Source organism: Micropterus salmoides, unplaced genomic scaffold (genome assembly GCF_014851395.1).
Source record: "Micropterus salmoides isolate LMB-PRFRI ecotype aquatic unplaced genomic scaffold, ASM1485139v1 Ms_hic_scaffold_147, whole genome shotgun sequence".
NCBI classification, from domain to species: Eukaryota; Metazoa; Chordata; class Actinopteri; order Centrarchiformes; family Centrarchidae; genus Micropterus; species Micropterus salmoides.
In genome coordinates, this window is record NW_024040563.1 from 22,932 (window position 1) to 36,715 (window position 13,784).

The following is a 13,784-nucleotide window of genomic DNA, read 5'->3' on the forward strand; positions in this document are numbered from 1 at the left end:
ACTGGCTATAAGAAAAGTCCCATGAGCTGTATATACACTCACCGGCCACTTTATTAGGTACACACGTTCAATTGCTTGTTAACACAAATAGCTAATCAGCCAATCACATGGCACCAACTCATTTAGGCATGTAGACGTAGTCAAGACAACTTCATGAAGTTCAAACTGAGCATCAGAGTGGAGAAGAAAGGGGATTTAGGTGATTCTGAATGTTGAACATGGTTGTTGGTGCCAGATGGGCTGGTGAGTATTTCAGAAACTGCTGATCTGCTGGGATTTTCACCACAACCATCTCTAGGGTTTACAGAAAATGGTCAGATAAAGAAAAAATATCCAGTGAGTTGTGTGGACCAACAAGCCTTGTTGATGTCAGAGGAGAATGGGCAGACTGGTTGGAGATTACAGGAAGGCAACAGTAACTCAAATAACCACTTGTTACAACCAAGGTGTGCATAATACCATTTCTGAACGCACAACACGTCAAACCTTGAAGCAGATGGGCTACAGCAGCAGAAGACCACACCGGGTGCCACTCCTGACAGCTAAAAACAGGAAACTGAGGCTACAATTCACACAGGCTCACCAACACTGGACAATAGAAGATTGGAAAATCATTGCCTGGTCTGATGAGTCTCGATTTCAGCTGCAACATTCAGATGACATAAACAACATGAAAGCACGGATCCATCCCGCCTTGTATCAACGGGTCAGGCTGCTAGTGTTGGTGTAATGGTGTGGGGGATATTTTCTCGGCACACTTTGGTCCCTTTAGTACCAACTGAGCATCGTTTAAACACCACAGCCTCCCTGAGTGTTGTTGCTGACCATGTCCATCCCTTTCTGATCACAGTGTACCATCTTCTGATGGCCACTTCCAGCAGGATAATGCACCATGTCAAAAAGCTCAAATCATCTCAAACTGGTTTCTTGAACATGACAATGTACTCCAGATCTCAATCCAACAGAGCACCTTTGGGATGTGGTGGAACGGGAGATTCGGATCCTGTATGTGCAGTTGACAAATCTGCAGCAATTGTGTGATGTTACCATGTCAATATGGACCAAAGTCTCTGAGGAATGTTCCCAACACCTTGTTGAAAGTATGCCACAAAGAATTAAGCCAATACTAGAAATGTGTACCTAATAAAGTGGCCAGTGATGGCTCATTTTGTAGTGGTTTGCCCATTAATCATATAACTCCAACAACAAGATTAAGCAAGTAAAACATGTCTTATTATGGCTGCTCCTTGCTGTTTTTCATTATCTGCATTTGACTGTATAAAAAAACAAGACTAATTGACTGCTGTTGGTTTACAGATGTTGGGTAATAGTAGAAAATAACTCTTTCATCCTTGTTCCAAACTATAGTTTGCTGCCTACTTATCCACCAACAGCTCAAGGAGAAGCTGTTCAGTTGCCAGCAGCAGAGGATCATGCAGATCACAACATTTTGGTAAATAAGCTGCTTGTTCAAATCATATCTTTCTGGAAGAGTTCTATTCCCCAGATGGTTTATGAATGCACCTCTCAATATTAGGCCCCCTGCTATTTACTCTATACATAAATAAAAATATATTTTACAACCACGCACTGGACTAGGGGATTTGGTTGAATAGCAGCTTATCCCAAGTCATAGTGAGTACCTCGCTCAAAAACTATACATTCAAAATGGATTCTTACACAGGAACAGAGCTTGTTTCTCCTTTCAGATCAAATTATACAATCCACTTACTATCTATACTAGAATATGAAGATCCTCTATACTCTCACTACCCCTAAAACACAGGATGCCATTTTCCACAGTGCTATTAATTACCAAAGGCAACTATCAAACTATCTAGAAGACATCAGGATATCTGTGTTTTCATTTATAAGGCTTATCCAATTTGATTTATTCAAGTTCAAAGTAAACAACCAAGACATCATATCACAGAATAGATTAGTTTTAAAAGTTCCTCATACCAATAACCGTGCCATAAAAAGGGGCTTCAGCGCCAGCACTTTTTCTTCCTTTTAAATAAATGAATATACATTATATTTATTCCAGTTTTGCACAGCTTTCCCCTCAAACAAATATATTTATTTTGGGGAAAAAAACTAAATATCAGGTCGGAAAGTTCCGATGTCCTCTCTCTCTCTCCCCCTCTCTCTCTTCCTCTCTTACAGCTTACGGCTAATTAAACAAAAGACCAAAGGCAAATATAGGCCTATACTTGCTAACATTCATGAGCTGAGCAAATGTAGCTTAGCGGAAGTTTAGCAAAGTCAGGCTAATGTAATGTACTTAATGGAGGCACTACTGGTGAAAACAGTAACATTTGTGCCTAATAACGTCATCACTATTACCACCTTGATATGCAAATTAGGCGTTAACTAATTAAAATGCGCTAATTTGCACACATTGAACAAGGCACTGCAGGTAAATAGGATAAACAAAATAACTAAAGCATATCACCACAGAACTTCCCCAGTTAATGACCTACATCAAGAGCATTTTCCTCTGAAATGTTCTAGGTAAATATGCAGATTAGCTTGTTTTGGTTAATTTAGAAGAAATCTACAGATGCAAACAGATGGAGGGTAGCAGGCTTAAAACCAACACCATCTAAAGATGAATTCTTGGAAGTTTTATTTCCATTAGAGTAAAAGCAGACATGGAAGCAAAATAGACCAAAGTCTCAAAATTGACCACTATATGAAAAAAGTGTCCTGCCTGAAACAGTAACTTCATAGTTTTGATGGTAGGCTCCTCATCTAATAACTATATATTCAATTAGTTTGTGGTATACTGATCTTTACATGACACAGACAGCCGTACCTCAAATGTGAAACTAAGTCCAGGTCACCATCACTAGTGTGTGTGTGTGTGTGTTTGTGTGTGTGTGTGTGTGTGCGTGTGCGTGTGCGTGTGCGTGTGGTAAGTGTAATATAGTAATAGCAACAATAATACTCTATTTGAATGCATTAATGTATTCAGGCAATTCATGATTTTGTTGCTTGGCTGTGTGAAGCTGAAGGTTATCTTTACTCATTTGGTATCTTGCTTGTGAAAAAAAAAGTATTTAAATAAAATGTATTTTAACTATGCCTGCAGCCCAATGCCACAGTTTAGTGTGAAGATTGTTGTTGATTTTATAGTGTAATGTAGGCTATTCCAATCACTATAAAAAAAAAACTAAAAGTGATTTATTGCAAACAATTGCGTGAGTGTGAGGGAATTAAAATATATTGGATGGAAGTCAGAGTTGTGTTAATATATTAATGTATTGTTTATTTATTTTTTATAAATAATTATGAGAAGTGCCTTTTTTCACTTGAGCCCCTGCCTACCAAAATGTCTGTGCACGTCCCTGACTGGTACAGACTGGTTTCCAGTACTATGCACCTTACAAAGGGAATGGACTGCAAAAACAAGGAGCCTCATTCCTCTAAGAGGTACTTAAAGTTTTGCTTACTGATATATTTTAAAAAGTGATCACAAGTGTGACTTTTGTCCACCAAGCCTTTCAACCATAGCAAATTACATTAAAGAGCACAACAAAATAAAATGATTCCTGTCTAGTGGTAAAGGTTCAAATAAATACAGGATAGTACTTCCAAGTAGTTTCAAAGTCCTGTTTGGGGTAAATAAATAAATAAATCTCAATGTCGGCTTTAGAAAATAACTTGCAATGAACACATGGCAAAGAAATTTTGCACCTTTGCACTGTCCGCTGCTGAACTCTGCTGTCAGCCTGCTGTGAAGTGCTGTTTGACAGTCACATGATAAGCGGTAATTCAGCTGTTTTATTACTTATTTATTGCACTTAAACATGATGACAAGGTGAGGTTTGAGCACTTGCCGCTTTGTTTGGATCAGGTATTTCTGTGCGGTTGTGTGAGTTTTTCCTCACGTGTAGATGAGTATGGAATTCCAGGAAATTATTGACAACGGAGTCCTAAGTGCAGCGCCTCATACACTCAGAGTGAAAAGCTCAGCACCAAACTGCAGACAGACAAAGTCAGAAACTAGCTGGATGGAATAGCGGAGCATTTAGCAACTAAAGGGTCTGAAGCCTGTAGAGACCAAAGACAGAGCTAAAAGAGAGTGAATATTGGACTCACATTCATTAGGTGGATTCAAATACCTCTCCAAATGAATGATTATGTTGCTCCATACCTGCTGGATGTTCAAAATAGGAACTGTTTGCTTACAAGTTTGCCATATCAACTGAAAAGATGATTATATGTTAATGTTGTCTTCACACCTTGTTTCCCCAAAAAAGTTACAGCAGTTACTGATTCAAGAAACACATATCTAAACAGTCAAGCTCCTAATCATTCAATATATCTAAAACTATGATGGGTTAACCATGTTGGCTAACTGATGTCACATAATATACTGTATGCAGTGGTAGCAGATTTTCTTAGACTCAGACTTCTCAGACTTCCTTACGTGACAAAGGAGCTGGCCAGTAGGCCGACCAGGCCGACTGCAGCGCCGCCCACTGCGGTAAGTCTGCAGCCAAGAACGTCTGTGAAGACGCTGACGATGGGAGAGCAGAAGAAGATCATCCCCATGGAGAGGGAGCCCACCCACGCTGCAGGACACAGAGAAAGAAAGCAAGAGTGAACGAATGTACGGGAAAATCTCAAACAACAACAATCATTTTCCTTTTTTAAAGACAACTGTTAAAGACACCAAACAGAACTGTCTCCAGGAAGACTGTGTCATTTAATATTCTGCTACAGATGCTGACTACAAAACAAAGCCCGGTGATGCAATAATAGAACACAGTTGCTCTTCAATCCATGCACACACACACCCACACACACACACACACACACACCCACACACTGCACAGTATATTTACTCAAGCAACCGGTCGCCAAGTGTCTCACATGTCATAAGTTTCCTTTTTTGGATCTGCTTCATCAGTCATACAGTACATTGTTTGTATCTGCATCTATTTTTAAAGAAAACATGTTTGGTAAAAGCTATGGAGACCAAGTGTACAACGTGCAACAGCAGGAACACACCATGAGTGGACAGGAAAGAGTTATCAGAAAAACACTTATGTGTGATTTCAACACTACGCTCACAGATACTATGGAGACATCATCTTCATCTTGGGTAAGAACATACTGTCAAAATAGCATTCCTATAATAGGTTCAGGCAGGGGTGAGGAATATGGATAAAATCTTGACATGGTATATGTCATTTTATATTAAATAACAATTTATATTGCAATGCACAACATTTTGTGGAAATTGCTAGGGTAACCCTATAATATATAGCGTACCCTGTATACATATTGCCTAACTCTAGGTTCATGTGTACTGCTTTACCTGGGCCCACTGACAAACCTCAGCAAGACTAGATATTTAGTCTTATTTACTAGGTATTTAATCTCAGGCAGGAAAGTGGCACTAGGCTTCAAAGCTGGTCTCTTATTCCTTCCCTACAGTATTTCACATTTTCAGCCTACAGTAATGTTACCAGAGCAGAAAAATGGTTATTTATTGTTCAAATCATCCCAAGTGATTATTTAAATTTCAATTGAGATCTGCCTCAAGTTAGACTGCAGCTTCTCAATAGAGCTAAAACTCTGACCACCAGGAAACGTCAGGAAACATTTACAGTGTTAGCTTAATGCTTGGTCAGAAGTCTTGTTTGAGTTTAAGGTTAAATATCACTGTCACATGCTGCAGCAGACCTTTAAGATACGTTAAAAGGCATTTCTGGGATAGCAACAGCATTGGAAAATTACCGTGATCATTGAGGGATTTACCAAAGAAAAGCAGAATGAATGAGTGTTTGTAGATAACTGTGGGCAAACTCATAGAAACTCTATCTGTAAGGCATTGTCACAAGTTGTTTTTAAAACAGATGGCAGGCATGTATGTGCTGACATACACACAAACAAATTGTGCAAGCCCTTGTGCAACGTCCTTTGACCATAGAGAGGATGGGGAAGCCAGAAGTGACTGATGTTTGGTAGGTAGGGGTCATGGTAGGAAGGCATCCTTCAATGTAAAAATCATGTGTGAGTGTAGCGTGTGTGGGAGAGGAGGAGGAGACGGAGCAAGTGTGTGTGTGTGTGTGTGAACGCTGATGAATGGCAGCAGAGCAGAGCAGAGAGCTAGGGGTCAATAATAAGCCCTTAATTTAGCAGTAATGTATAGTGTAAGTTACAATGGCAGGGGAATAAAGACTGCAGCTTCTCAAGACTAATTTGGAGTGTGTGTTCCTTGCCAACTGATAAAGAAAGAGTGAAGGGGGGTTAGCCCTGAAGTTAGTAACGACTGTGGCCCTGGAAAAAACAAAGTCTCCCCTGTACTTCCCGACTGAACAGGAATGGTTAACAGGAATACTTTTTTAGCCTTTATTGATAGAACAGTGGATACACAGATAGGAAATGAGGGAGCGAGCGACAGGGGGCGACATGCAGCAAAGGGGAGCGCACTCCACCAAGTGAGCTAACCACGCCCCGAGTTCATGGTCTTTCAAGGTTCAGTGTGTAATATTTAGGATCTATTGACAGAAATGCAGTATAATTTCCTTAACTATGTTTTCAGTGGTGTATAAACACCTTACATAATGAACCATTTTGTTTTTATTACCTTAGAATGAGCCATTTCTATCTACATACACCGCAGGTTCTCTTACATGGACGTCGCCATATTGCCCCGCCATGTTTCTACAGTAGCCCAAACGGAATGTACAAAGAAGAAAAAGAAGTAGAAGAAGTAGTAACGTTAGTAGTAGTCGACTGGTTTATTAGTAGTAAGGTGATAAGTGAAATTAGGACAAATGGAGGCCCACACGTATTATTGACCATCCAAGGAGCAAGTGAATGCACCACTAGATGCCACTAAAACTTACACACTGAACCTTTAACAAAAAACAGTTTTTAGTTTGCAGATTGAGATCTATTAGCAGCATCCATCTTTTTAAAGCCAAACCACCTCCATGCAAGTGAGGTTGATCCGCCTTTAGTGATTCAGTCTAACAACGTAGATTGTGAGGCTGGTGGTGTCAGTGTTTTATCTTCTGGTGCTGATTGTTCACTCATTATTAAATTCGGTCATGAATTTTTCAGGCGCTGTTGCTTGTTTAACTCACGTGTAGTGCATGCATGATGCATGAGGCAGTGACTGCTTGGACAAGGTGTTTTTGAGAAAGTGAGTGATGTAGACTACTCGATAATGTCTGCTCATCGTTAAAACAATACACATCGCACACCCATATTGGTAGGCATGACTTTATTAAAGTCTCCAATCAAATCACACATCCTATACTAGATACTGCAACAGCAAATGTATGGCTGACAAGCCTGCACAAGATATAGACAAAGTAGACAACTGTGTCAAGTTTCAATGTCATTTAGTAGTTTTAATGCTGCTAACATAACTGCACTGTGAGCATCTAACATCAGCACTAGCGTACAGCTGAGGCTGATGGGAATGTCATTAGTTTTGCAGATATTTGGTAAATCAACCAAACTGTTGGACAAATTAAAATATATGACCTGGTGATGGCAATGGATCAGAAGTCATGGGATCACCGACGTTATTACAATTCATTCTTAGGAGAACATGATTGTCCAACTTTCATGGCAATCCATTCAATAGTTTTTGAGACATTTTACCCACATCAATTTCAAATGTTTCAGTAGTGGTGTTCGAGCAAAGGTCAAAGGGGTCACCAAAGTTATTGAGATACATGGTCTGGGAACCAAGAATGTCTGTACAAAATATTGTGCCAATGATGTAGTAAGATGTGGAGATATTTCTCAGGCTAATAAAAAAAAAAACTGGTGGCATTAAATACAAAGTCAGGGGATCATCAAAGGTATTACAATTCAACCTCTTGACTGAACCTTGATTATCTATACCACATTTCATGGCATCCATCCAATATTCTTTGAGTGATTTTACTAAAAATCTAATTTGTCAACCTCATGGAGGCACTAGATAAAAGGTCAAGGCATAACCAAAGTCATTGGGATATATTGTCTTGGGACCTTCAATGTCTGCACAAAAGGGTTATGAGAATCTACCCAATATTTGAGAGACATTTCAGAACCACAGTCATTTGGGGCATTGCCTTCATATATCCCACACTGCTGCCCTCCAATTCATTGAAGTTTCATAAGCTTTATTTATTTTACGGATGCTGAAGTATGAGTGGTTAGATACCTATTTATCTTGCCAAACTTGCTTACTCTCAGTGAGGTGTGAGTCAAAACAAATCTGACAAGATCAACAGATGTTTACTGGACACAGAGCCCGTGGTCAAAATCTGTACATATTTCCACATATAAAAATAGTGACGTATGACCTCTACTGAGTTACCGTCGTCTCGCTCAGTGTCCCGCTCTGGTTACTCAGCATGAGCCAACACACTGTCAAAGCTTCTTAGGATCTATTCCAGACACTGCAGTCAGAAATGCACCAAATTCAATGGGGTCCACTCTGCCTGGTCTCATATTTATGGGGATATCAGCCTGCTTTAAGCTACATAATGTAATAAATAGCAGTGAACAAGAAGGGTAAAAAATCCCTCAAGGACAACAGGAAATTACTGTTGCGGTTTCATCTGCTGGCTCTCTCGATTTAAAAGCATTTACGCTTCAGACAAAGAGGAATTCCAGATAGAAAAATGTAATATCAGGATTCTCTCTGTCCCAGTGACATCCAGCGTTAGCCGCGGGCTCCGCTTGGACACTGACAGACGAGGCAGAGTTGCCCTAAGTCCTCTGTCTGCCTTGTTAAAGACTCCTAGCTGGAAACCCCTGCGCTCTGAACCCGCTCACCCCACAAAGACCGAACCTACAGCAGTGAAAACTGCATAAAACGCTTGTGCCTCTGTGTATTCATTACCTTTAGTTATTTCAGTTCTTTATCATTTAGCTAACCATTTCAACCATTTTTCTTCTAGTTTTAGGGAATTATGTTACTATGTCTTTGCTCTTTTTAACTAGTTCTCACACACTCTTAATTGTTGTGTTACAGAGGATTTAGGTTGGTAATATAACTACTGTACAGTCAGCCTGTCATAGCTGGTAGCTTACTGGTTATTTTAAATACACACAAGATCACCATGACACCTCCTATATACTTGTATGTGAATATATTTTTCATCAAATCTAATTTTATTTTTTCCAGGTAAACAACTACAGACGTACCTCCAAGGGTACAAATACCCCTGGTTGGCAATCACTGGCAGAGAACATCAAATAAGACAAAGTGTGTAAACAACAAAATGTCCCTAAATGAATCACTAATGACCTCAATTCAATTTGTAAATAAATTCAGAAAGCTTGCATTAAAGCAGCTAGAGTTATCTATTAACCAAAGTTAATGGAGCCAACTAATGGACAGGCATACTTGGCTCATATTGCAGTGGTGTGAGAGACCACTTTCTTGGTTTGGTTAATTAAACAGCTAGTCCCTGAAGCATATTCTAGGAATCTGTTGACTAAAGATGGTCAGATTAACACTGGAAGAAACACAAACTGAGGAGGAAATTGTGTTAATAAATCAACTGCTTTTACTTCCAACCACCAGACCAGCTGTCCCTCTGAATCACCACATCATCATGGAACCATGCAGAAGGGTGTACCAGTTCTCTCTGGGTGTTTTGTCACGATGTAGTTTTGTTAATGAAAACCGGCTTTTTCAAATGCTTTGTCATACACTGTATATTTATTAGATTTTACATTTCGGCATTTTAAAATATATATATTAACACTAAACAAACTAACGCTACTTTTAACAGAAGGAAGAGTTGGTCATCTTCCACAGCTTACGAGTCTTCTACCACACGACTTTTCTATTTAAGTTTTGGGATGTCACCTGAAAAAGAATATTAAGTGCAGCAGATTTCAAAGATCTCTGGCTCATTTTTCTGCATTGAACAACTAGGCCTACAGCTGCCATGAGCAGGAGTGTGTGTAACATTTCAGCTTTTTAAAACACTTGGTTTTGTATATCCAGCATCTTAAAACATTGATCAGGACTGACCAGTTTTAAACTTAAGTGCAGTAAAACGGCCAACCATTTGCCAGACATACATATTGAATTAACTGACCATAAGAGACTACCCTACGAGACAAAAATGTAGAAGCATGGACAGGCTGTCTTCTGCTGTTTTCCTCTTTCTTCCCTAAAAAGGTGCATAAAAATTAACATAAAACATAAAATTGACAAGACATAAAAAATAATAATAAAGCATTTGTATTTTCTTTTAGTAGACTAATTAGCCTTTTTAGATTTTCATCAGACTTATCACAAATTCACTAACAAAATAAATGGAACACCTAGATAATTACACATCTAAGGGCACTGGCAAATCTCAGCACATGTAATAAAAATGTTCTTACTATATGTTGTAAAAGCTTGGTGGTAAAGTCACTTGTAATAATGTCATCTTATCATTTGTGTTGTTATTTAGAGGAACTGTGAAATACTGCATTGACCGTTTGTTTAAACAGTTTTAGTGTAGTAGTAACCAGCAGTGAAATATGTTTTGGATTTTCTGATGAAATTTGAGCTTCTGTAGGTGGTGCTCTTTTCTTTTCTCATTCAGCCATTGTGGACATTTCTGCAAACGTTAACTGTCCAGTTCCTCTGTTTATCTCAAACAAGCCACTGTTGCCGCTACTAAAAATATGTAAAACATTAATCCACGCGTTGTCAAGGACAGTTTCTCTGTTGTGTGTTCAGCTTGCCTTTCTAAGTAGCCTCAACAATAAAAACATCATAAATCCCATAATTAACTCCTACATCTCCCAACAACAGTGGAATTGCCTCTTACAATCTGCAACTTTTATGGTCATATACTGAGACAGAACAGCTGCAAAGACACTCTGTGAGAGCTGTCAGTGACGTCTCAGTGAGTCACAGCATCGACAGAGCCTCCTGTGCAGGTCCAGTGTTATCTGCAGGACAACGCAAAACTCTGGCCTGTTCCATACAAGGTGGGAACGCATTTGTAGCAGGGCAGGATCCAGGCTCAGAGTTTTAGAGCTTTAGACCCACTGACCTGGGGTCAGGAAGTGGACCGTGCTGTGCTGTAGTGAACTGGCTCTGACGAGGCAGAGCAAATGTTTCTCTGGTGAAGACGGTTTAAGAGAGGGAAGAGGGAGGAAAGAAAAGGAAGTTAAGAAAAGCAAAGTGAAGGTGTAGAATTTGTTGTCGAGATCCTTGTTTGCCAGCTGGCCTTGGATTACATTATGAGCTCTGTTTCCTACTGCTTGGCTCATTAGGAAAAAAAATGGAAAACCCATTCTCCTTCTAAAAAAAACAAAAGAGAGCAAGCAGCAGGGTTAATGGGTTTACAAGCTGTGGCCTATGTTAAGCAAAACATGTTTGGCACATAGCTGAGACTCATTACTGATGTCCCACCAGAGGGGAGCTGCAGTAACAGAAGAACAGCCACGAGCGCCAGAACGTCTGCACAATTGACTTTTGTCTGCTCTGAAATTTGCATCACTTGCCAAAACTGATAATACATGTTTCTTTGAAAATAGATAGATAGGTAGATGTTCTTACTCGTAACCTAAAAGAGATATTAATGATATTAATTGTAACATGTATGGAATGGACTTGAATGGGAGTGAAGTGGTGCCAGAGCAATGACTCTTTCATTACTAGAGACTCGAGTGTCAGAGAGTGAGATAGCAAGATATTAAATGCAGGGAATGTGCAGCTTTCAGGATATCTTTCATGTGTTACAAGTTTCTGTTTGTGCATGTTGGTGTTACAATGATCCAGTCAAGCCTTAATTAGGAAAGCCCCAGTTATTCATTTACTACAGATCCTGACCAATTACAATTCATAATTAATCCCAATTTGGACAGGATTAGCTCAACAGGAAGAGGTACACTGCAAAAAATATCCACCTGAACTTAAATTAGATTTTATTGAAAATACATGAAACAAGTTCTGGCTCATGTTTACAATGCAAATAAACTTATTTTGATATTTTTCTTAAATTATGTGTTAGTTTGTTAATATTACTGGGATGGTCGGCCTTCTTTGAAGATACTGACAAAGATTTCATTGGAATCAAATGGAATTCTACCACTACGCTGGCATCATTTTTCACTTGTTTGAAAAAAAAAGAAAAACACAAAATGCTCTAGGTATACTCAGTGAAAAAGCTCCTCCAGAGCCACACAATAATCAAATATCAATAGGCTTAGTAGTACTCCTCTTGAATATTGAACTAATGTTCTGTATAAAATTGTTGGCTCCCCTGTAAGACTTATTACTAGCTCAAACTGACATTTTTGCAGTGTAGGGGTTTAATCGTTACTGGCACAGGTCCATGCTTTCAGCCCCATCCACATCTGTCAAGTCTGATCAGGTTTAGGCATATTTGATAAGAATAATTTTCTTTGTAGATGAAGGAAAACCTGTTACAGCCTACAGGTGAAGCCTTACTTTTTCTCAGCAAGGAAGCATCTGAGGGAATTATAGCTACTATTCTCAGCTCAAACTTTATCTCCTTGACAACTGTGTACTTAATTTTGTCTTACTGTACAACAACCAATCTTTGTACGTGTGACTTTACAGCTCTTGGTGTTCAATCACAAAACCCCAGTCATAACCCTAAACAGGGCCTCACGGTGCTGCAGATACACATCTGGGCCTGAGCGGGCCATATAACATCACAACCATTACTCCATCTCCTGCTTACAGCAGCTGGAAGCCATTTATACTGGGCTGCTCCACTGGAGGCACTGGAGGGGGAGAAGCAGTGAGAAACACACATTTTTGCACACTTCTCAAGTTCCAACTCCTGTCCTTAATGTGTTTTCTGGCCTCACACCACAGGAAGTAAAACCTTATGGCTGATGACACAGCAAAAAACGTTGGGGAGCAGCCACAGAGTGATTTATGGCTGTGCATAAAATAGAGAGAAAACACATCATATGAATGTTTGGAATGGCTTCTCCTTGCAGTGGACACAAGAGATCCACATTAAAAATGTTAAATGGAAGTTGTGTTCTATGTCAGAGCAAAGGGAAGGGGGTGGTGTGTCAGGGCTGGTTGGTGATTGGGGGAGCTTTTTGTCCACCCCCTTTTTAAGTGCATAGTATAAAGATGGTTTCAGGCCCTAGTTTGGATATGTCTCTCATTTAGTCTTTACTCAGTATCTCCAGAATTGTTTGGCTGGCTGGTATCTGCAGAATGAAGAAGCCACATCGAAGCATTAGATTAATTTATTCATCCAAGTCACTGAACTGCAGGCAAAAGGTGACTTTATATAAATAAATAAAAAATAATACAATCTTTAAAAAATACATATTTTATCACTTTAGTTAGCATACATACTAACTAAATATTTATTTAAGCTGAGCAAATGTTAGCGACAGCTAGGGCTCACAGTGTCCTGTGTGTGCTGAATAGTGCCAGAGAAACACTGATTTTTAACGTGAAACTTATTCAGTGTTTCAACTGGTTTTAATCACTAGGTCTGTTTTATTTGGAGAGGAGGAGACCTCTGTGGTTAATTCAGCTCCCAGTAAAAACCTCCTGAACAATGAAAACTGAAGGACCCACACTGCGCTTTTTATTATGCCTTTAATAAATCTGACAACTACAAATAATCTATAATAATAATAATAATCTAAAACTGAAGCTAAATTAAAACATACGGTAACTAAACAACCACACTCACTAACACCAAAAACGAATCCCCCCATAAAGGGAGAGTAAGTGATTCTGCAGAAGGATTGTTGGTATTTGATCTCAACTGCCCAATAAATCCACCCCCTCCCTTCAGTACTCT

General features: G+C 39.3%; 1 protein-coding gene across 1 annotated transcript in view; it reads right to left on the reverse strand.

Moving 5' to 3' along the window:
- Window positions 1-13,784, reverse strand: part of slc16a10 (solute carrier family 16 member 10) — a 36,731-nt gene that overhangs the window by 13,991 nt on the left and 8,956 nt on the right. The window contains exon 2 of the mRNA XM_038719493.1: window positions 4,436-4,580. Coding sequence (XP_038575421.1) covers window positions 4,436-4,580 — 145 coding nt within the window. The remainder of the gene's footprint in view (window positions 1-4,435; window positions 4,581-13,784) is intronic.